This window comes from Acinonyx jubatus, chromosome E4 (assembly GCF_027475565.1).
Source record: "Acinonyx jubatus isolate Ajub_Pintada_27869175 chromosome E4, VMU_Ajub_asm_v1.0, whole genome shotgun sequence".
In the NCBI taxonomy this organism is placed as follows: domain Eukaryota; kingdom Metazoa; phylum Chordata; class Mammalia; order Carnivora; family Felidae; genus Acinonyx; species Acinonyx jubatus.
Window position 1 is genome coordinate 55077800 of NC_069395.1, and position 25330 is coordinate 55103129.

A 25330-nucleotide genomic window follows, 5' to 3' on the forward strand; every position below is an offset into this window, starting at 1 on the left:
TTTAGTTTTTTCTTTTTCTTTCTTTTTTTTTTTTTTGGTCTGGGAAACTCTTTCTCTCTCTCTCTATTCTGAATGACAGCTTTGCTGGATAAAGAATTATTGGCTGCACATTTTTCCCATTCACCACATTGAATATTCCTGCCATTCCTTTCTTGCCTGCCAAGTTTCTGTGGACAGATCTGCAGTGAACCTGATCTATCTTCCCTTGTAGGTTAAGGACTATTTTCCCTTGCTGCTTTCAGGATTCTTTCCTTGTCTGTGTATTTCGTGAATGTGATTAGGATATGCCTTGGTGATGGTTGGGTTTTGTTGACTTTCATGGGAGTTCTCTCTGCTTCTTGGATTTTGATGTCTGTGTCCTTTCCCAGATTAGGAAAGTTTTAGTGATAATTTGTTTGAATAAACCTTCTGCCCCTTTTTCTCTCTCTTCATCTTCTGGGACTCCTATGATACAAATGTTATTCCATTTAACAAGTTGCCGAGTTCCCTAAGTCTGCCTTAATGATCCATTACCTTTATTTTCTTCTTCTTTTCAGCCTCAGTATTTTCCATAATTTTATCTTCTATGTCACTGATTCACTCCTCTGTTTTATCCCTCTTCATTTTTATGGCCTCCTTATGGGTTTGCATTTTCAGTTATAGCATTTTTAATTTCAGCCTGACTAGATTTTAGTTCATCTCTGAAGAGAGGGATTCTCTAGTGTCTTCTATGCTTTTCTCAAGCCCAGTGAATCCTTATAATCATTGTTTTAAATTATAGTTCAGACATCTTATATCTGTATTGGTTAAATCTCTGGACATGAGATCTACTTCCTGTTCTTTCTTTTGGGGTGAATTTTCCATCTCATCATTTTGTCTAGGAAAAAAATAAGGGAAGAAAACAAAAACAAAACAAAACACACACACACACACACACACACACACACACACACACACACAAAACAAAGAAAAAAACAAGGAAAAAAAATTTAAAAAACCCAAAAACTAGATCCTGGCTGTATTTTGGTCTGCTTTTTAAAACAATCTATATTGCCCCCCCAACCACCCAAAAGCAAGGCCGAGTCCCAGGAGTGACCGTATGGACTGAGGATCCCTGGGTCACAAGAAGAGTGGGTGGCTCCAACATGCTGCACTGTTTATTATAGATAAATAAAATGAAATGAAATGAAAACAAACAAAAAATTTAAAAATATATATAGAAATAAAAATTAAAATAATAATAAATAAATAAGGAATAGAAAAGAATAAGAAAATAAGTGAAAAAAATAAAATAAAGAATATAAGTAAAAAGGAAGTGAGATCCTATTTCCCCTAGAGCTGAAGCTTGCAGCACTCTATGATCAGTAGACTTGGTGTGAGTGAGTTGTTTGTGTTGGTCTTCTGGGGGAGGGGAATCCTGGGCTCATTCTCCTGCTGTCTTGTTCAATGGAAATACTACACCTCCAGGGCACAGGGTGGGTGAGGCTTGGTGTGGGTAGCTTAGGCCTCCACTAGGTGGTGCTGATTTGCTCCTTGAAGACTTTCAGCGCTGATGGGTGGGATGAATGTGGTGGTGCCACATTCTTTAGCTCTGGAGCTGAAAGTTTGTGCCCCCCCACTCTTTGGGGGAACCCTCACAGAAGAGCAATCAGTCACCCCTCTTGTGTCCCTGGTTTCTGTCAGGACCCTGCGTTCACCCTGCCTGTGTCCGAGCTTCTTTTATCGCAGGCATATGACTGAGTTTCAAAACTCCAAATTTTAGAAACTTTTGCAGCCTGGACCGGTGCTGTTCCTCTGGGGGAGGGTCTTGCCATACTTGTGCAACAGCACAAGTGTTTGCCAGCCCGTGCTAGGAAAGTGATCACATGATCATGCAGTGGTTCAGAGTTTATAGCAAAGTAGAGCAGAAAGCTGGCACCCTGGCTCACTGCCCTCAGCCAGAGACCCTGCTCCTGTGCCTGGGAACAGTGCAGCATGTGGGAGCCATCCATTCTTCGTGCGACCCAGGGGATCCTCACTCCATACTGTCACTCCTGGGACTCTGCCTTGCTTTGCCACCCGAGTACCTTTAAGTCAGGCACGTCCCATGGTAGTGGACTTCTAAAGACTCAGACTTTGTGCCCTGCTGCTTATAATACTTTGTGGTAGTCTCCACGAGCAGGGCTCCCTCCCCGTACCCACAGTTATATCTCCCCTGAGTCAACGCTCAGCACTTCCTGCCTTCCGAAAGGTGGTGGCTTTTCTACTTGTAGACCACCAGTTTTTGTTCTCTCAGACGTCTGATTGATTTCTTGGGTGTTCAGCATGCTTTGATAACTGTCTAGCTATGTTAGAGGGATGCACCAAGCTTAGGGTCCCTCTATTTCTCTGCCATCTTAATTCCTCCTCCAAGAATCTGCACTTCTAGAAGCTCCCTGAGATAGTCTGTGGGTTGTAGTTTGGAACAAACTATCCTAGGTGGTTTGTCTGGGATAGTTTCCTGTTTCAGGGTATATAGAGGCAGAAGAATAAACTTGGATGAGTCTTCCTTAGTGAATCTCAGACTCTGGAAATGAACTATTTATGTTTTTAAAAAGATTTCAGAATATTTGGAAAGATTTCAAGAGATCATCCTCTTTCTAAAATTTTCAAGGTTATACATTTAATAATAATTTTGTCCTAATGGAGCTATTTTCCCCACTGATTCAGTATCAACCTGACACTTGTTTCTCAATTCGTTCCACTGTAAAAGTAGGATAATAACCTAGTTATTATAGTTACTTCCCTGGTAGTGATAACGATGAATGAAGCAAGTTATGAAAAATAATTGGGACGACAAAGAAATTGGCAAACTTTCTCCCTAAAGGGCCAGATAGTAAAATATTTTAGGCTTTGTGAGTCCTACTGTTTCTATCACAGCTACTCAACTCCACCATTGTAGCTTGCAAGCGGCCACAGACCATCAATGTATGTTGTGACTGTGTTCCAATAAAACTTTATTTATAGAAATAGGTAGTACACTGGATTTAACCTACCGGAAGTAGTTCACCTTCTCTTGCTATACAAGATTGATAAATTCTATTATTATTATTATTGATATAAAGGCTTGCAAATCATCTTTAATAATTAGCAAAATAATCAGTTTTTAATCAAGAAGTATACATACCATCTGCAATTTTTTCAAAGGAAACTGCTTATAGGAGCAATGAAAACAAATGTGGCATTTAAATGGTGGTGTTATTTCAATGGACTCTAAAGAAATAAAGCTTCCACTGATAGCGATTGTCATTACATTGCTCTAGGCACTTCAGAAACAAATCCAGGCCCAAGTAAAGAACAGTGTCCACAAAGGCTTTGGAAAAGTAAGAGGAGACGTTTGTCTAAATCTCTAATCTCTGACCTTTTCCCTCTTCAGAAGGCCTTGGTCTGGGTTTAGGGCATAGTTTATCTCCCAAAGCACACTTCATGGAAAGAATGGCTGTAGTGGACAGATAAACTGGATGTTTATTATGTTGCTCAAAGCTTACTGACATTGAATTGCTTGTGTCTTTTTTTAGATTTCAGTTCCAAGAAAATGTGTCTCCTAAAAAACTGGTATGCTTCCTTTCATCAGATGACGGAGATTACATATTGTTTTGCCCTTGCCTTGATTATAAAGTTAGAGCTATATACAAGGCTCAATCATTATAATGCTTTTCATCTACTTGGAACATATACTTCTTCCTTGGTGCTTATTTTTTCAAAATGTCAGTGGCTATTTGAAATGTTCTTGTATAGGTGTCTCGCACTGTTAATCCCTTCAAATGCTTTTTAGATCTAGCTGGACTATAAACCAAATATTATGAATCAATTAATTGGGGGTGCCTGGATAGTTTGGTTGGTTGAATATCTGACTCTTGATTTCAGCTCAGGTCGTGATCTCACAGTTGTGCGAACAAGCCCCACATTGGACTCCACGCCAAGTGTGGAGCTTGCTTAGGATTCTCTCTCCCCTTGTTCCTCTACTCCTCTTCCCCACTCATGTACTCTCTCTCTCTCACTCCAAAAAAAATTAATTGATCATATTTGCAAGAAGAGTGCTATTATCTGTGTTAAGTTCCTCCCAAAGCAACATATATATGATTATAAAGAAAATTAACTGTTAATAAGTACTTGATCAATAATAAGGGCTTTTGTCAATAAGTAGATTCTGCAGAAAGGTTATGATCTGCAGTTCTAGAGTCAAGCAAAACTGGGTTCAAATCCCAGCTCCACGACAAGACCAGCTGTATGGTCTTGGGCATGTTACCCAAATGCTCTGAGTCTCAGTTCCATCATCTGACAAGTGGGTATGATAGCCACACCCATCTAACAAAATTATCGCAAGAATTAAATGAAGTAAATACTATACTGTGCACTTAGCACAATGTCTGGTCAATGGTAAGTACTAAATATGTATATAGCTATTATGGCATGTTTATTTTTATTTTTATAGTGGTTTTATGTCAAAGTATCAGAAACGTGGCTGTTGGCTCAGCTTTCAACATGAGGTGCTAGAAGTCTGTCACATCATTGCCATCGTTTTTTGAGTCTATCCTCTCATTGTTATCTCCAGGATTTTTGAGCAATGCCCCACTAAGCAAATGGAGCATGACGTAACACCCAAGGACTTTGTTACCAAATACAGTCTGGGTAAGGGGACTATTAAGAGCATCACGCAGGGGATTAGATATTTACTCACTGTTGAAATTTTCCAATGTTTTAAGCCATGGGGCCTGCTTTTCATTCTGTGCATTTCTATTTTTTTCCACACAACTGTGTTATGTAAGGGCTGGCAGCACTATGTACATGGCCATGTTATTTGTCCTTTTGGAGAATCTGGCGAACTTGAGGAAAGGTTGGAATGGCCAAGAAATTTCATGACGCCATTTTGGTGTTTTACACGGACCTAATTCTGCTAATTCTCTACAACCACCTCTCTGTTCCTATCAGCTCTGAAACATAGAATCTAGATTTAATATTTTTTCTTTTAGCCTTTTTTGTTTTTAAAGAGGAGCTGACTGACACTAAAGTCAAAAGCCTTACTCTGACAGATTAGAACCACTGAAGCTGGAAAAAAAAGGCCATAGAAATAGCAAGAAGCCCCAGGATTTTCAACAGGAAGGAAACTAGGAAATTAGATGAGGTTGTTAGTGCCCGTGTCTTTAAAGGCTTCAGTATCCTCTTTTTCTGAGTGATAATGGCACTTCTGGCTCCCTTCCACTGCCCAGGCCCAGTGAGCCGGTACTGGTAGGAGTTGCAGGGTCCGAAATAGAGCTTCACGGCCAGTTTGGGATCTTTTAGCAGGAGAGACAGGAGGTCTGGCTTCGCACCTATCTCTGAAGCGAGCTCGTCCAAGTAGTCGATATAATCGGTCTGCAGTGTCTGACTCTGACTCTTTCCAAACCTTAATGAAGAACGTAGAGAGGGCAGATTCACAAAATGTTATAAGTCACATAAGAACAGTAGGTGTTCGAGGGCTGTTGAAAGAAAGAAGGGCTGAGTGAATGAATAAATGAGTTTTGAATAAATCACCAGTGGAAGGTGTGAGCTTATCTCATTAGAAGGCCCAGATCTCAGATTGAGAGTAGGCCGTGAAAGAAATAGTCATGAATTCATGGCAGTTCTGGGAATGTGACAAGGTTTAAAACCAGGATTATTACTTGGTATTTAGTGAGTAGCTTCAATTCTCCAGGCAAGTACAAATTAATCAAGGTTGCTGCAAAGATTCATGAGCGAATGCAGATGAAATCCGAGCTCAGTGTCTTGCACAGGAAAGACACTTAGTATTTACCTGCTAAATTATGAAAGTACTTGGCACTGTGGCTGGAACGTAATAGATGCTCAGTAAATGTTAGATTAATTAGAATTTAACCATGAGAAACCCCTATATATGAGGCCCCCAAGTCAGCTGTCCAAGGGTGCTTGATCACTACTGAACCCCATTCTACCATATCACAAAGTATGCTTCTTTGAACTTTCGCTTCACATCAACTCCTTTTATAATTTAGTTTGATAGGACATCCCCCAGCTGTCCTTCCAGAGACACTCAGGCCATTGTCACCATCACTGCCCCATCCAATTTCCTCTCTGACCACAGAGAGCGGGCAGCCTGAGAAGATATGCAATTGAACACAGGCATCACACAAAGCTGGATAAAATTAAGTCCAGGAAAAATGTCCTGATTTGGTAACACTTCTAGCTTTACGTAGTTGGTTCTTAAACTAATATGTATAAGAATCACCTAGGGAGAACATAAAAATACAGGTTTCCAGTCTCATCTGGAGGTTCTGATTCAGTTGGTTTGGGTTGTGACCCAGGAAATGTTTAAGAAACAGCTAGGTGGTTCTTGTGGGTAGTCAGATCACTATGCTTTGAGAAACACTGCTCTGTGTAAAGAATTAGAAAAAAAATTCTTACAGATCTATTCTTTTTTCATTCCTCTTGATAGTGTCCGCCATCATAGTCTTCTCTGAGGGCAAGGTACACAAGCCTAGAAATAAAAGGCTGGTTTGAGTAGTGGGTTTGGTTCAGTATCCTTGCTTTATCTAGTACTTGATTCCCACCATTAACCTCTGACCCCTGTTACGCCAGTCAGGGCTGCTGTGTTGTTGAACTTTGGGGTGTGCTGCTCTTCTTGAGTTCTAGGTGATGCTGCCCATAAGGGGAGCATGGGCTACCGTGTGAACTCTGAGGTGGAGGGAGTAAGAGAAGTGGCTGGAGAAGGAAGGTGAGCCTGAAGAGCTGGAAGCCACGCCAGGTGGCTTGAGCTGTATCCTGAAGGTGATAGGAAGCCATGGGAGGATTTTCTGCAGGTGGTGACAAGATCAGATTTGCCTTTTGGAAAGATTCTTCTAGCTGCTGAATTTTGGAAAATGGGCTCCAGGGAAGTGAGTTTAGTGGCAGCGAGACCAGTTAAGAGGCTGTTGAAGTCAGCCTGGTGGAGGTAAGGTCGAGCAGTGGGGACAGAGAAAGTAGATTGATGTAGGAGTTATCACTACGTGCTTGTGATTACATCTCTGTCCACGGGTGTTCTGGGGCATGTCGAAATGGTCAGTCTCCCCTGGATATGGCTGGTCATCAGACATACCAGAGTCAACGAGTCCATAACCAAGCGCGTCATTAAAGCCCTCCTGGTCAGACTTACATCTTCTTCCACACGTCCTCTCTCTTCCCTTCTTCTTCTTCTGTCCTCTCTATTCATAGCTCTGCTGTCCCCCCAGTTCCCATACTAGAGATCTGAAAGTCATCTGTGATTCCTGTTTCTCTCTCTGATTTTCTACATTCAGCTGATCATTATGTCCTGCGGATTTTATCCCTAATTATTTCTCACATTTCTATCACCTTCACTACTTTCTCTCTGCCTGGCTCAGCTGCATCATGTTTCAGTAGAGACTTGCAGACCAGCCTTCTCACTGGTCTCCAAGACCTCATTCTTTTCTCCTTTCCAATCTATGTTCCACACTAATGCTGAACTAATCTATTGAAAATGTAAATCTGATAATGTCTCTTCTTTGCTTATAACCTCTCATTGGGTCCTCTGGCTGCAAAGCTTTCTAAAATGGAGATTCTAGGTCCTCAAGCCAGACTTAATCAGGGTCCCTAAGGGTCCACCAGATGATTTTTATGTGTAGCCAGATTTGGAAAGCGCGGACCTAAGTTTTGTATTGTAACCTTCTTAGCATGCCTTACAAAGGCTCCTGTGTCCTGGCCCCTTCTCCAGAAAGAATAATCTCTCACCCCTCTCTGCCTCATATGTCAGGTTCTGGGAACAACAGACAGCTTATAATTCTCCACATCCATCATGCCTCTGTGCTTTGGCTCAAGTGATTCCCTTTTTTGCACCTGAGAAACCTGGTCATCTAGGAAGTTTTCCTTGACCACATGCCCTCCTTTACCCCACTCTGCTGCTGCTAAGCATCCTTTCTCTTCTTCCTATACCCTCCATGCATTCTTCTACCAAAGCATTTTTCTTAGTATGTGGAAATGATCTGTTTAAATTTCTCTCTAGGGTTGCCTGGGTGGCTCAATTGAGCATCTGACTCTTCATTTCAGCTCAGTCATGATCCCAGGATCATGGGATCAGTGGGCTTCATGATGAGCACTGAGCCTGCTTAAGATTCTCTCTCCCACTGCCCCTCTCCCCCACTTGTGTGTGCTCTCTCTCTCTCAAATAAAAAAAAATTTTCTCTCTATTCCACCAGGTTCCAGCACAAGGCTAGGTATTCAATGAGTTTTGGTTGACCTGAATTTGAACCCCTGGGGTCAGGGAGGAATGCAAAAGGCTGTACAGATACTTAGACAGAAAACTTTCAATAGCTTTATGACTTTGTAAGGACCTGTGAGGTTGAGTTTCTTAACATATTAAGGGCTGGGGCACCTGGGTGGCTCAGTTGGTTGAGCTTCTGACTTCGGTTCAGGTCATGATCTCACGGTTTGTGGTTCGAGCCCCACGTCAGACTCTGTGCTGACAGCTCAGAGCCTGGAGCCTGCTTTAGATTCTGTGTCTCCCTCTCTCTCTGCCCCTCCCCTGATCACACTCTGTCTCACTCTCTCTCTCAAAAATAAATAAACATTAAAAAAATTTAAAAAAACATACTAAGGGTTAATTTGGAGTTAATGCAGAAAGGCCCTGGGTCTCTGGATTTGCATGTATTCAGAGGAATTTATAAACATCATCTAGGTAAAACGGGGAGTCATAGATCTTTTTTTTCTCAACTATTCTCTCATGATTCCAGGAAAGGATAGTATGTACTTAGCTTTATGACAATTGAAATTCTATGAACTTTCTAATATTTTAAAAGGATGATTGCAGACATTTAGTATTATTTTATCTCTGTATTTGCTACTTTGAAAATTCTCCACTAATTTTTTAGGATGTTAATCTCACGAGAGCAGCCCAAGTTTGGCCACATTCTTACTGGCAACCTCTGTGTCTAAACTTACTATTGAGCAAGCTCCATCAGGTGTAAAACCCTTAGCCCCTCATTTGGCCCCTCACGTACCTTTGAAAACTCTGGTTGCCCAACGAGCTTGAAGTTCAACAGTTGGGAAAATGGAGCCTAGGGGCTGGATGAAACCAATGCATGCCAGAGTTGACTTCTCCAGGTGAGGAGGGAACATGTACTTATACAGTGAGATCGTATTATCCTTTACTTTAACAAGTGACTCTTCCAGGAAGGGAAAAGAGAAAGTATATCCCGTTGCAAAGACAATGACATCAATATCCTCCTCCACTGTTCCATCTTCAAAGATGGCGGAAGTTTCTGTGAGCTCTATCACTCTTGATTTCACCTTGATGGCTCCATAGAGTATACGACTTGGAAGATCATCATTTACTACAGGTTCTTTCATGAGATGTCTGAAACACCCAGAAGAAAATACTTAGAAGGAACATTTAATAAGGAGTCCTGGAACTCTCTTGATATTTTATGGGGTTGGGCTCTTTGAATGAGGTTTCTCAAATATCCACAAAACTTTCTTTCTTTTTTTTTTTTTAAAGAGAGAGAGAGAGGAGGGGGAGGGGCAGAGGGAGAGGAAGTGAAAGAATCTGAAGCAGGCGCCACACCCAGCACAGAACCCTATGTGGGTTTGGATCTCACAACTGTGAGATCACTGTCTGAGCCAAAATCAAGAGTGAGACGCTCAACTGACTGGGCCACCCAGGTGCCCCTATCCATAAATCTTTCTAACTTAACTAGTTGGTCTACCCCGAACCTTACTATCTTGATAACTTTATTCTTATATCACAAATCTCTCCCTCAACAAAGAAGGGAAGGCATGTAAGTGATGTGGGTAAAAGACATTTCAAAAGAGGAGGCATTCCCAAGGACTTAACCAAAATACCAGGGTCAGTCCCTGAATATTCCAGTCATGATTATCCCATTGATATTGTCACTATTGTTTTATGTTATCTGCCTTTAATTATCATGCTGTTCCATTTAATCTCTATCTGATCATAAAGTAAGAAAGGAGAATTTAGTTAAATCCCCATTCGTTTTGAAACTTTATTAAGGGCGTTAAAAAAAAAAAAGAAACTTTATTAAGGGATTAGTATTACAATTAATGTATAAACTGAAGTTTGGGAATATTTGTTCATCCCAAATATCCACGGAGTCTCTGTATGTGATAGCATGGGTGATAAAGTCTGGTTGTATTTCTGGAATTCCTTTTTGTAGATTTGAGAAACATTTTTTTAATATAAGAAAATACATGCTACATGTATTAGATATCAGAGCTGAGCAGTCATATGGTGTTTGTTAAAAGATTCCGAAGCTCTTGTGTTTTGTGTATATATATATATTTTTACGTAAGCTTCACACCCAGCATGGAGCCCAATGCAGGGCTGGAACTCACAACCCTGAGATTAAAATCAGAGCTGAGATCAAGAGCTGGATGTGGGGCACCTGGGTGACTCAGTCGGTTGTGAGTTCGAGCCCCATGTCAGGCTCTCTGCTGTTAGCACAGAACCTGCTTCATATCCTCTGTCCCCCTCCCTCTTTTCCCCTCCCCTTCTTGTACTCTCTCTCTGTCTCTCTCAAATAAATAAACTTAAAAAAAAAAGAATTGGATACTTAACCAACAGAGCCACCCAGGCACCCTCTGTTTTTATATTTTTTTTAAAGGGAAGGAGCCCGCTATCACTAAAGAAAAACAAACATTCATAATGTTTGCTTGTGTTTATAAGATCAGCGATATATAACTTCGAGCTCAATAGAGATTTATTTTTTGGCAAAGAGATAGTGAATATGTTCTCAAAAGCCACTCATAGGAAGAACCCTTATGGTGTACAGAGTTAGCAAAGCATTAGTTCACATGGAGAATTTGGGACACATGTCCCACTACACCCTTCTGAAAGGAAGGTCACAATCTCTTAGAGAAGCCTTTTCCAAGGCAACTGATGGGATGGGAGAAGATATTTGCAAATGACATATCGGATAAAGGGTTAGTATCCAAAATCTACAAAGAACTTATCAAACTTAACAGCCAAAAAACCAAATAATCCAGTGAAGAAATGGGAAGAAGGCACAGATACTTTTCAAAGAAGACATCCAAATGGCTAACAAACACATGAAAAGATGTTCAACATCACTCATCATCAGAGAAATACAAATCAAAACCACGATGAGATACCACCTCACACCTGTCAGAATGGTTAACATTAACAACTCGGGAAACAACAGATGTTGGCAAGGATGTGGAGAAAGAGGAACCCTTTTGCACTGCTGGTGGGAATGCAAACTGGTGCAGCCACTCTGGAAAACAGTTTGGAGTTTCCTCAAAAGATTAAAAATAGAACTACCCTATGATCCAACAATTGAACTGCTAGGTATTTATCCAAAGGATACAAAAACGTTGATTCAAAGGGGCACATGCACCACAATGTTTATAGCAGTGCTATCAACAATAGCCAAATTATGGAAGGAGCCCAAATGTCCATTGACTTATGAATGGATAAGGAAGATGTGGTATATATACAGAATGGAATATTACTCAACAATCAGAAAGAATGAAATCTTGGCCATTTGCAACAATGTGGATGGAACTAGAATGTATTATGCTAAGTGAAATAAGTCAGCCAGAGAAAGAAAAATATCATATGATTTCACTTATATGTGGAATTTAAGAAAGAAAACAGATGAACATAGGGGAAGGGAAAGAAAAGATAAAAACAGAGAGGGAGGCAAACCATGAGAGACTCTCAGATACAGAGACCAAAGGGAGGATTGCTGTAGGAGCGGTGGGTGGGTGGGAGGATGGGCTCAATGGGAGATGGGCCTTAAGGAGGGCACTTGTTGGGATGAGCACTGGGTGTTACATGTAAGAGGTGAATCACTGAAGTTTACTCCTGAAAACAAAAAAAGAACAAAAAAAGATAATTAAGGTAAAATGAGATCATAAGGGTGGGACCCTGATCCAATAGGATTAGAGACCTCATAAGAAGAGGCATTAAAGAACCAGCTCTCTTTCTCTCCCCCTCACTTGAGCACACAGTGAGGAGGCAGCTGTCTGCCAGACAGGAAGAATGCTCTCACCAGAAACCGAATCTGCTGGCACCTTGATCTTAGACTTCCCAGCCTCCAGTACTACGAGAAACAAATGTCTGTGGTTCAGACCAAACCAACCAAACAAAAGCCAACAAACAACAACAACAAAAGCAGCCTTTTCCAATGTTGGACAGCTCTGGGTATTAGGAAGTTCTTCCTATGATCCTAGTTCTGCTTTCTGAAGCAGCGCTGAATATTTCCTTTTCTTTTTTTAATTTATTATCCAAGTATAATTAACGTACAGTGTTATATTAGTTTCAGATGTGTAATATAGCGATGCAACGATTGTACACGTTTCTCGGTGCTCATCAAGGTAAGTGTACTCTTAATCTCTTTGGTCTATTACATCCATCCCACCACTCACCTCCCCTCTGGCAACCACCAGTTTGTTCTCTGCATTCCAGAGTCTATTTTTTGTTTGTTTGTTTGTTTTTCTTTCTTAAATTCCACACCTGGCTGAAATCGTATGGTATTTTTCTTTCTCTGACTAACTTATTTCATTTAGCATTATAGTCTCTAGGTCCATCCATGCTGTTGCAAATGCCAAGATTTCATTCTTTTTTATGGCCGAGTGATCCAATTAAAAATTGGCAGAAGACCCGAAAAGATGTTTTTCCAAAAAAAGACATAGATGGCCAACAGCTGCATGAAAAGATGCTCAACATCACTAATCATAAGACACATTAGAACCTCAATGAGATATCATTTTATACCTGTCAGAATGACTAAAATAAAAAACACAAGAAATACTAAGTGTTGGCGAGAATGTGGAGAAAAAGGAACCCTAATACAGTGTTGGTGGGAATGCAAATTGGTGCAGCCATGGTGGAAAACAGTATGGAATTTCCTCAAAAAATTAAAAATAAAATTACCATGTGATCCAGTAATTCCACTACTGGGTATTTGCCCAAAGAAAATGAAAACACTAATTTGAAAAAAAAATATATGCACCCAATGTTCATTGCAGTATTATTCACAATAGCCAAAATATGGAAGCAACCTAATTGTCCATTGACAGATGAATGGATACAAAAGATGTGGTATACGTACACAACGGAATATTACTCAACCATAAAAAAGTTCATAATATTTTCTATTTCATCTCTTTAAGTATTTACTTTTTAAAAGGTATGCAGCACAAATTTGGAATTCAAATCCTGGAATGTCTATAATACCCATACTGTTAGGTTGTAGTTTGAAATGCTGTGTTAGCAATTTGGCTCTTTACCAAGAGGCACCTCTGACACCCTTGCTTTATCAATGAGTATAACATGAAAAAGCAAAATGACTTTACTTGTTTTGAGGCTGAAGGCCATAATCTGCATGGTTGAACCACCGATTCATCTGCTGTTCCATCATCCATTTTCGAATTATTTTGAATTGTGACAGGACATTTCGGAGCATGGAGATAAACCGGGTGTGCAACACCATGTCCCAGGGATAGCCATCTTTGGAGATACGGCTCATGACCCAGGAACCATGTCTGGTGCTGATAAAAACCTGGTAAGCAAAAAGGAATGCTGTTGAAATCAGGGCATTGTCCCTTGTGGGAGGAATCTACTGTGTAGGTGATATATCACATATATGGCTCAGAGAAGAAGACTTACTCTGGGTTACATGGCTGATTAATGGCAGGGCTGGGAGGTAAACCTTGGCTTCCTGACTACCAGGTTTTTTTTTATGATACCGCACTGTAGGAACCAACTGACCAACCAATTAATGAGTATTGGAGCTTTTTGGTTACGTGGCTGGGGTTTTCCAATATGTCCCTCCTCCCTTCCTCCATGGTACAAGATAAGCAGAGAGCATCCCACCTGAGCAGCCTTCTTACTCAGCTCAACGGCAATATCTGAGGCCGAGTTTCCTAGTCCAATCACCAGGATGTGTTTCCCCTCAAATCCCTCTGGGTGCTTGTACTGGCGGCTATGGAAATACTGGCCTTTGAACTTCTCAATACCTTCAGGGGAAGAAGAGAGAAATCCAGGAACCATGTACATTTCAGTAAAAGTGCATTTTCAGCTTTTCTTTTCTGGGGTCAGTTATTTATTTTACCTCTTCCCCTCTTAGGGGGGTTGCAATGGCAAGACCTATTGGCAGACTCAAAGAATTAAGTATAGAAGAAATGCTAGCATATGGCACAGGACCAAAAGAGTTGATTTCAGAGGCTGCAGCTTATATATTTATTAGAGAATAAACAAATGGCTTCAATGAATACAGCAGAGTCGGATGCTGGCTTCTCACTACCCATTATCCTATTTTTTTGTTTGTTTATTTTTTTATTTTTGAGAAGGAGAGAGGGAGAAAGAGAGAGCAGGGTAGGGGCAGAGAGAGGGTGACAGAGAATCCCAAGCAGGCTTTGCACTGTCAGTGCAGTCTGATGCAGGGCTCAAATCCATGAACAGTGAGATCATGACCTGAGTCAGAGTCAGACGCTCCATCGACTGAGCCATCCCTATCCTATTTTGGATTGTATAGTGATACTTTAATATCACTTAACACATGTATTCTTTTAAATGTTATTTGACATATTGTGAAGTGCTATTATTGTAGTTGTGTAATAATTAGAATAATATTTATCATTCTCATTTTGCAAAAGCAAACAAAAACGAAAATAAACTAAAAACAGGCACCTAGAAATTGAAGGATGCTTCCTACATTGCGGTAAGTCAGTAACTCACTGGACAAACCTTTTTGAAGACAAGCCTCTCTCTGTCTTTCCCAGGAAAATATGACTTTATTAAAGTATTTGTCTTTGATCGTGGGTTGCTTGAGAGAACCTTTAGATCATTAGTTTTCAAAGTGTGGTCCTTTGGCCAGCATCACTAGCTGGAACCTGGAAACTTGTTGGAAATGCAAATTCTCAGCCTCATGACACCGTATCTACTGAGTTGGAAATACCAGAGGTGGAGCCTAGCAAGTTGTGGTTTTAAAAACCCACCAGGTGATTCTGTTTGCTTTGGGGTAGAAGATCTTATGCCTGGCTGTATATTAAAATCACTTGAGCAACCCTTAATTGATCTAGGCCTACCTTATATCATTTGAACTTTTGGGGGTCATTAGGATGTTAGAAACTCCACAGGTGGTTTGAGTGTGAGGTCTGGACTGTGAACCACTGTATTAGACATTCCCCCGAGGGCCTTGAGAAGGAAGTATGCTCTCTGAGAGAAGGGCCTGTGAGGTACCAGGAGAGATGGATGTGGGGTTCCATTGGCTACATCCCTCTCCTTCACTCTCTCTGTGTCCATCAGTGTCCTGTAGGAGCACTTATTGCCAGGAAATCTCCTCAGTATCCCTGTCTGTAGGCATGGCTCTGAGGAAAAGTCTCCAAGGATATACCAGAGTCACAGGGTTTGGTAGGCTAGATAAAGGCCAAGGTAGGCACATGGATATAAGGGCCTTGCCAATGGAGAACCAATCTGGGTGAAAGTTCTCTGAAATCCCAGGGAAGATTTAGTGACTTTGGAGGAAGTTGGCCGAAGTCCCTGTGTCATGAAGACCCAAAGAGGTCAATGGGAACAAAGATGGCGTGTGGAGCTTTTCATCTTTCTGGCTCTATCCAGATCTTAATATTATGTCCCGTTGCAGTACCTAATTTTGCCTGTCAATCCAATCTGCATATAAAATACCTGGACACTGTAGGGCAGCCAAATTCATCACCTCAAAATGAGCCTCCTTGGCATGTGAATTATTTTAAGCTAGTAATTTTTAAGGAACAGAAGCCTCCTTAAAACAGAAAAACCTTTGACTTCCCCCGACTGCCTAAAAGAATTTAGACAGAGGACCTGCTCCTGGGAGGGAGCTGTCACTGTCGATAACTACAGTATAATATGAACTAGGGGAGGTAGACAGGGAGGAACTTAGCAAAGTCTGTTTGTTAAACTTCCTCTCTGTGTCCCATTGTTTCTGGATGGGCCATCAAACAGAAGGCTTTTTCACCTTCCTGTGAACTGACTTCCTTCCCCTTGAAGCCCTTAACCCGTGCCCCCTTCTCTTTAGCTCAGAATGGCACACAAGCCTCAATTGCCTGACTGCCTGTGGGCCTCATATTCTTACGGAGTCTCTATATGCATAATTAAACTTTTCCTCTTAGTCTGTCTTGTCAATTTAACTCTGAGACTAGCCAAAAGAATGTGGAAGGGTCGAGGAAAATTTTTCCTCCCCAACAAGACCTACTCCAAAAAGCTGGGAATCCCCACAGGCCTCACCTGGAAAGGAGTCCAGTGGGATGTGAGGGAGGATGTGATGGCCGCTGCAAACCATAACCGCGTCAAAGACAGCGCTTTGCTTCTTGCCGTTGCTCTCAGTAACAACCTCCCATTGGCCAGAGGATGAGAAATCTGGGTGTTTTCTCACACTGAGGACGGTTGTCTTGAACGAACACAGAGAAGGCATCATTGAGCGTTCCTCTGGCATAACAGGGGCTTCATTCAGTAGTACCCTGGGAGTGGGGATGGGCAGACTCCATCTCGGTTCCATTTGAATCCATTTCAACTCACTGAAGACAGAGACTGCGAAGCGTCCCCTTCTCATTCTTATTTGGCAGGGAGCTACCAAGGATATGGTACTTTGTGCAAGAGGCCTGACTCAGCAGTGAGAACCTGTCTGTTAAGGACTGAATAAGGACTTGAGAGAGACAGACAAGTTCTGGGCAAGATACAAAACACATGTTTATTATTCAAGTGATCGCACAGTCAGTATTGATTAAGAAACTTTTATGTGTCCACCTCTGTGCAGAATCTGTGCTAGAGAAGACATCTCGTGTGAAGCACTTTGCATGGTGCCTGGCACATTGTCAGCGTCCCATGAATGGTAGCTGTTCATATTAATTATTTTTAAAACAGAGTACATCATGTTAGCAATATAGTTCATGATCTCATTTGGATGAAATAATTTATGTTCATTAATTTTTTAATAGGAAATCCTCTTTTTAAGTTTATTTTTGAGAGAGAGAGAGAGAGAATCCCTAGCAGGTTCTGCACTGTCGGCACAGAGCCTGATGTGGGGCTTGAACTTACAGGCCATGAGATCATGACCTGAGCTGAAATCAAGAGTCAGATGCTTAACCCGACTGAGCCACTCAGTCACCCCCATTAATTTTTTTTTTTAATGTAGCTCACTGGAGGTCTATGAATTTGTAAATGCACATAAAGGTTATACATCTTTGGTGTTTAAGAAACAATGTCAAGTGGAAACAAAGTTTTTCTTACTTCTAGAGTCATGACATGCTTCTCTTGCTTACAAGTATTTGAGTCCCATACACCTGCTTTTCAAATTTTCAGATATTTAAAAAAAACGCTGGGTTGGCAATTTTTGAAGCTGTGCCAATTAAGAAAATATATAGACTATTAGTATAAAGTTTGCAAACGTATTATAAAATGTCTGGGCATTGTTGGCTATGAGAAAAGATTTCAGATTTGCAGTTTAGGGTAGTATATTAGCTAAAGCACTGTGGGTTATTGCTACTAAAAATGTGCTTTGGGAACTAACACCTTCAGTGCAACTCAGGAGGCTATTAGAAATGCAACAGAGCTTTTATAGATCGAGCGGAGCCCTAATATCTTATGACTTGTACCAAGAGACTAATAATGGAAATGAGTGTTCCTAACCCCTCTCTAATCTCCAGGAATCCAACAGCAGTAATGCAATAAACAAAAGAAACAGCTCCCTTGCAACTTTGACGTGACCTTTCAAAGAACACATAACACAAACGATATCATAAGAGGGCAATATATCTGTTAAATAAATTGATAGTCAAATGGGCAAAGACCTATTAAAGCTTCTGGTACAAAAAAATCTGTTATTCATAGGATGGTTCTGCCAGGCATTGGGGAAAACTACATCAGATACATTTTCATGGTAGTTACAAATATAGATTTCCACCACGATCAGCTACTATAAATTAATAGAATGCAAACCTGGAACAAAAATGAAATTACTGAGAAAATGAGATTTTTTTTCTTGTGTTACAAGAAAATAAGCTCACTCACAGTTATTTATCCAGAGGTATAATTTAATTTTGTTTCCTAAGCACAGTTACTAGTTTTCAGAGTGTAGGTTATTGATAAAAATCCAGCATGTATAGTGCGAATATTGTTCTTGTTGATTATTTGTTTTTGAGGGAGCACAGGAAAGGTGGTTCTAATTGTATCTAAAAATGATCCAACCAGCCTTATGTTGCCAGAGAATGTGCCATGCCTTCCCCCCCCCCCAAAAGACCAAAAATAGTTTCTACAGGCTTATGAAATGAATGGAGAGCTGTGAGTTTATTTCATACGTATTTCTCAGCAATTCCATTTCTACAGAGAAGATCCAAAAATGAAATAGCAGTTTGATTTTCTTCTTCTATTCTTTCAAGGGAAATGAGGCTAGGGGTCTGCAGGGGTTATAGATATTAGCTTAAGTGCAGTTTCATGGTCAATATCATCATTATTCAAATCCTTAGTTTTAACAGGTGATTTTCCTCTTCTGCTAATGTGCATGTAATCTATAATATCGGGGTTAGTGACACTACCTTTTGGGCTTTCTATCTTGCTCTTATCTTTCAGCAAAGAATTGGATTGAAATATTTTGTTTTCTTCACTTTTTCTTAATTACCAGAGTAACTTCTCTATTTAAATGTGAGCTGAACCCATGTGGAGAAAGCCATTCCCCCCAAAATACAATACCTGGAACTGAATATATTTTAGAAGATCAAACTTTCTGGCAAAAATCCTGAAATATTCCAGGAGCTTAGAATTGTGCAGGAAGTTTGGAAAGTCTTCAGGCATTGGAAAGTCACTGAAACAGGACATTTCTTTGCTGGTGTTGCTGATGACAGATTGATAGATACTCGCTCGGCCATCTTCAACATTTTCCTAAAGAAGAAAATTTAAAAAAAGTGATAATCATGTTGCGTTTAAAACGATCCCTTGGTGTTTTACTCTTTTTCCAAGTCTAACCCTTGGGTTATGTGATCGTCTTTCACTGCTGTAGAGGGACTACAGTGTCTGGGTGCTGAGGTGCGGCTTATATGTTCCATCATCCCGTGTGAGAGGGCCTCATTGGGGTCCTCCAGTGTTGTTCACTGGAGGGGCTATTGCCCATGGTGGATAGGAGGTGGGGACAACCCTCGTTTTGGCACATTGCAGGATATTGGGCACCTCTCTACCTGCTTAATGCCAGCCATTGTGACAATTAGCCCCATTCCGGAACTCCCTCTGGAGAGCCTATCTCCACCTTCCACCTCTTTAGGAACCAACAAACTCTGGGATTCTGGTGAGGAAGTATTCTGGAGAATTGTACCTAAAATGAATACTTCTGAGAGCAGGTAGTTTTCACATCTTAGTTTGAATGCCCCACTTTCATTTTATGCTTTATGGAAACCAACCTTCCTCAAGTGCTAAAAGTGAACAGCATTAGCATCCATCACATCTTCGACTTGAATCTAAATCTTAGCCACTATACTTTGGTAAAACCGCAGACAGCACATGCTATGGTTGAGTTTATAGTTTCCTCTAAGCGCTGTGCATACTGATAATGTTCTTTATGTTAAATTATGTAAGAGCTAAGTGTGGTGATTCAATGTCCCTGAAATCGGCATGTCATCAAAGAGGGTTGCTCAAGAAAATTTAAATGGTGCCACCCAGGAACTCCTCAATTAATGCTTCTGCAGACTAAGGCATAATTCAGGCAAACAGTAGTTGTTATTATGATGCAACGTTAGGGTGCAATGTAATGAAATGGAAAAGTTGCAGGAACTTGTGAATTAATTGGAATAGATTACTCAGTGATACAGAAACAGCACTCTGTCGTTTCCACAGAATAGTAAATAAAGGAAAGTAAATATTGAACTCTAATCCTGCCACCATAATAACTCAGTTGTTCATGTTTCTCTCTCATCATTATTCATGAAGAATTGTTACTTTCCTGCCAAACCTTTAGATCCAGCCTCCTTAAATCTTTGGCAGCACTGAAAGAGGCAGCCTGGACTAGCTGAAGGAATCTGGTTGTTGGAGTTAGACACGGCTTTGAATCCGTCTCTCTTTAGACTGTGTGGCCCGGACCAGTCAGTGCAGTGAGGTTCAGTCTTCTCATCTATAAAATGGGCAGCTACTGGATGCTCAACAGTGTTGTTATTGTCTGTGTTATTAAGGAAGCTACAAGCTTCAGCAAAGCTGTTGGTTAAAACTCCCCATTCACCGCAGTACATGAAAGGCACTGAGGGTAGCTTTTCTAGCAGCAAGATAACCGACACAGGCACACTCACCATCACACCTGAGTTTTCTGCACAAGAGGTTGGATTTGATTTCAAAGACTTAAAGGAGAATAAACTGTGGGACCTTTCCTCTTTTATCAGCAAAGCTCTTTGTATGCGTTGGGCCTCACTGTGTCCTAATTTCAGGATTATCAGTACGAATATGAGTTACCAAAGCTAAAACAATGTTTGTGCTCAGATCATGTCATTTAAGAGTGGTATGTAGAATACTTGCTAACTAAGTCTACGTTTCTGAGGATCCATCTCCCTCATGCATTCCTTCTATCTCTCCTCATCCATCCATCCATCCATCCATCCATCCATCCATCCAACCATTCATGCCTACTATAGGTCAGGAGCCAAATGCCTTTTTGAATGTGAACAATGTGTTTACCTTTCCTAGTCTAGAATCAAGGCTCAGATTGTACCGTTATTTCAGTTTCAAATGGCTTGATAAAAGCTAGTCAGTTTAGTGTCAGCCAGCTTTCTAGGTGATTACAGTTTGGTGTGATGTTAACTGTATGTAAGTGCTTGAATGTCAAGGGAGTTTGCGTTAGAATATGAAGTGGTTTCTGCCTCATACACAAGGATACAACGACCCTGAACTCTGGATCAATAAATCATTTTAATTTTCAAACACTAGCTTCAAATTGTATACGACTAGGGTCAAACTGATATTTCTGGGTGTTTCAGCGTGGTCAAGTACAATGTCCTTGGTAAGACTAAATGTCTGACTTTCTTATCCAGCCAAATTCTCAAACTTGGAAATGTAGTTGACCCTTGAACAACATAGGTTTGAACTGCATGGCTCCATTTATACATAGGTGTTTTATAGTACAGTACTTACGATTTTCTTAATATTTTCTTTTCTTTAGCTTGCTTTAGTGTAAGGATATAGTATATAATACATACAGCATACAAGATATGTGTTAATCGACTGTTTATGTTATCAGTAAGGCTTCTGGTCAATAGTAGGCTATTAGTAGTTATGTTCTAGGGCAGCCAAAAAATTTGTTTTAAAGTTTATTTATTTATTTTAAGGGAGACTGTGTATACTGGAGGGGCAGAGAGAGGAGAGAAGGAGAATCCCGAGTAGGCTCTGCACTGTCAGTGCAAGGAGCCTGATGTGGGGCTTGAACTCAGGAACCCGTGAGATCATAAACTGAGCCAAAATCAAGAGTGGGATGCTTAACTGACTGAGCCACCTGGGTGCCTCAAAGGAGGAGCCAAAATTTATACACCGATTTTTGACTGTGTGGGAGTCAGTGCCCCAACCCCCATGATGTTCAAGGGTCAACTGTATTTCGTGAAGCAAAGAGATACCAATTATTTTTTCCTCAAGATCAGATAATTTTATAAGTGGCACAGAGGAAATGTGAGAGCTCTGAAGTCAAACTGGATTGATGGCCTGATTCTACCACCTTTAATGGCTTTTTAGCCATGGGCAAGTTACGTAAGTCAGTTTCCTCATTTTCTCCTGTAAAATGGGGTTCATTAATAATTCCAACACTGATCAATTGTTATCAGGCTGAGATTAGGTAAAGTGCTTAGCACAATGCCTGTCTCTAAATAAGTGCCCAACACGTGTCTGCCTCGATTGTTATTATTATAGGTCATGAGGATTAATCTTACTAAACTAGTCATAGTTTGACTAGTTTGACTCTTGAAAAAACTAAACTAAGATTGTTATAGTGTAGCCAACATGCTGGTTTTTTCATGTGCCAATACAGTGGCTTTCAAATGTGGTTGGCTCCTCCGTCAGGTCAATTTTAAGGGGCTCTGGAGTCATGAGAAGGACTGCTTGTGATGTCTGAACCGCTACAGAAGTTTCAGAGCCAGGGCAAGACTCTCCTCTGGGAGTTCTACTGGTGTCAGCAATTGTCAGCAATCAATGATGACATCACAAGTTTTTCCCTGAAGATCAAGTAATAATCTTTATTATGGTTGATTGGTATACAGCTGTTAAAAAAAAGCTTTGTTTCTATGTTGGCTTCCTCCTGTGTTGGCTGAAGCAGATGTCTATGTGTTTAGATGAATCTGGGTAAAACCCTTTGCTGATGGTTGAGAAGGGAGAATGATTCTTATTAATAAACAAATACATATCAAGTATCTCTCCTGTCCAGGCCCTGAGCTTTGAGTTAGGGACTAAATGCAAACAGGACACAGAGTTTCTGTCTCCAGGGAGCTTGTTATTACATTGAATAAAAAGGCATTTGGTGGCACAAAAACAGACAATCAGATCAATGGAACAGAATAGAGAACCCAGAAATGGACCCACAAACGTATGGCCAACTAATAATCTTGGACAAAGCAGGAAAGAATATCCAATGGAATAAAGACAGTCTCTTCAGCAAGTGGTGCTGGGAAAACTGGACAGCAACATGCAGAAAAATGAACCTGGACCACTTTCTTAAACCATACACAAAAATAAACTCAAAATGGATGAGAGATCTAAACATAAGACAGGAAGCCATCAAAATCCTGGAGGAGAAAGTGGCAAAAACCTCTTTGACCTCTGCCGCAGCAACTTCTTACTCAACACATCTCTGGAGGCAAGGGAAACAAAAGCAAAAATGAACTACAGGGACCTCATCAAAATAAAAAGCTTCTGCACAGTGAAGGAAACAATCAGCAAAACTAAAAGGCAACTGACAGAATGGGAGAAGATATTTGCAAACGGCATATCAGATAAAGGGTTAGTATTCAAAGTCAATAAAGAACTTATGAAACTCAACACCCAAAAAACAAATAATCCAGTGAAGAAATGGGCAAAAGACATGAATAGACACTTCTCCAAAGAAGACATTCAGATGGCCAGCCGACACATGAAAAGATGCTCAACTTCACTCATCATCAGGGAAATAGAAATTAAAATCACAATGAGATACCACCTCACACCTGTCAGAGTGGGTAACACGAACAACAAAGGCAATAACAGATGTTGACGAGGATGCAGAGAAAAAGGATCTCTTTGGCACTGCTGGTGGGAATGCAAACTGGTACAGCCACTATGGAAAACAGTATGGAGGTTCCTCAAAAAATTAAAAATAGAACTACCCTATCACCCAGCAATTGCACTATTAGGTATTTATCCAAAGGACACAGGTGTGCTGTTTTGACGGGGCACATGCACCACAATGTTTATAGCAGTGCTATTGACAATAGCCAAAGTATGGCAAGAGCCCAAGTGTCCATCAACAGATGAATGGATAAAGATGTGGCATATATATACAATGGAGTAGTAGTAGGCAATCAAAAAGAATGAAATCTTGCCATTTGCAACTACATGGATGGAACTAGAGGGTATTATGCTAATTGAATTAGAGAAAGACAAATATCATATGACTTCACTCATATGAGGACTTTAATATATACAAAACAGATGCACATAGGGGAAGGGAAGCAAAAATAATACAAAAACAGGGAGGGGGACAAAACATGAGAGACTCTTAAATATAGGGAGCAGAAGGTTGCTGGATAGGTTGTGAGGGGGTGATGGGCTAAATGGGTAGGGACATTAAGAAATCTACTCCTCGGGGCGCCTGGGTGGCTCAGTCGGTTAAGCGTCCGACTTCAGCTCAGGTCATGGTCTTGCGGTCCGTGAGTTCCAGCCCCGCGTCAGGCTCTGGGCTGATGGCTCAGAGCCTGGAGCCTGCTTCCCGTTCTGTGTCCCCCTCTCTCTCTGCCCCTCCCCTGTTCATGCTCTGTCTCTCTCTGTCTCAAAAATAAATAAATGTAAAAAAAAAAATTTAAAAAAAAATCTACTCCTCAAATCATTGTTGCACTATATGCCAACTAACTTGGATATAAATTAAAAAAAATTATCTATCTATCTATCTATCTATCTATCTATCTATCTATCTATAGATAGATATTTGGGCTCTGAGGATGGAAGAATGGAGACAGAATAAGATGAGAAGCTTTCCTCTCAGCCAAGACAAAGACAGGGAGACACAGCTTTCAAAACATATAAATGTAACTCATATTTATTTAAAATAGAAATAGTACCTAAAAATGATATTTAAGCACAAATACTGATAGTCTGAATTTCCTAGCAGATAGAATTTGCTACGATTTACCTAAGAGAAATGGTCATATGATGAAGTATTTTCCTAATGTAGAATTTTCTGAATGTCAGAAGACTATATAGCAAAATAAAATTAGTTCAGAGAGCACTGATTTAGAATTTATGATATTTTGATCATAGATTAGACTGAAGTTTATCTTCCACTGTGTAAGAATAAAAAGGTTGCAAAAACTAAGTTTAAGGAAGATTATAATGGTAATATTTAACCTACTAAAGGGAGCAAACTTATACAGTGAAAATAGATTCAACTTATTATAAATGTGAGTTACAAACACTTATAAATTAGTCATTTTCATTGTGATACATTAGCATATTGACCTCGACCAGTAAATATTTGTTCTCTTGGCTAGTTGCTCTAAGCAGTTGGAAATAATAAAATTGTATTTCTTAAAAAATTTCTACCACTCTCCAAATTTTCACTCTTTCCGATGGAACTTATAGCTATCTGTTCCATTGCTTGAAATAAGTACAACTGAAACTATTTTTATGTTCTTGTCCTACAGTTAGGGGAAAAATTGTGGTTCCCAAATGCCATTCATGGATTATTGCATGATAAGATTTCAGGAGAGCTTTGAAAAACATAAACTCTGAGCAGGTCTGGTTTGGGTCCATTCATGTGTATTTAAGACATGCTTCCCCAGCTGGGGTGCCTGGGTGGCTCAGTCCCTTAAGTGTTGGACTCTTGGTTTCTGCTAGGGTCATGACCTCATGGTTTGTGAGTTGGAGCCCCAAATTGGGCTCTGTGCTGACAGCAAGGAGCCTGCTTGGGATTCTCTCCCTCTCTCTCTTCTCCCCTGCTCATGCTCTCTCTCTCCCTCTGTCTCAAAATAAATAAACTTATATAAAAAAAAGTGCTCCCCAGCTGATTCTTATGCACATGAATGTTGGGAGCCACCATCTTTATTAGATTGCTACTGCATTCTGCTATCCCTCTATTAGGTTGGTACCTCCCTAGATCTCTGGCTTTGCTCACTGATAGTGACCCCC

General features: G+C 40.5%; 1 protein-coding gene across 5 annotated transcripts in view; it reads right to left on the minus strand.

Moving 5' to 3' along the window:
* FMO2 (flavin containing dimethylaniline monoxygenase 2) overlaps nucleotides 1-25330 on the minus strand; it is a 33550-nt gene continuing 8220 nt past the window's right edge. For 4 of the 5 annotated variants that reach the window (XM_015062278.3, XM_015062277.3, XM_027046233.2 and 1 more), the window contains 7 exons: nucleotides 18689-18877; nucleotides 16229-16391; nucleotides 13838-13980; nucleotides 13318-13523; nucleotides 8982-9337; nucleotides 6397-6469; nucleotides 1-5383 (listed from right to left, as the gene is read on the minus strand). In XM_015062278.3, coding sequence (XP_014917764.1) covers nucleotides 5032-5383; nucleotides 6397-6469; nucleotides 8982-9337; nucleotides 13318-13523; nucleotides 13838-13980; nucleotides 16229-16391; nucleotides 18689-18877 — 1482 coding nt within the window. In that variant the 3' untranslated portion in view covers nucleotides 1-5031. Of the gene's footprint in view, nucleotides 5384-5403; nucleotides 6089-6396; nucleotides 6470-8981; nucleotides 9338-13317; nucleotides 13524-13837; nucleotides 13981-16228; nucleotides 16392-18688; nucleotides 18878-25330 lie in introns of those variants that run through there. The other variant, XM_027046236.2, reaches the window with a different exon arrangement.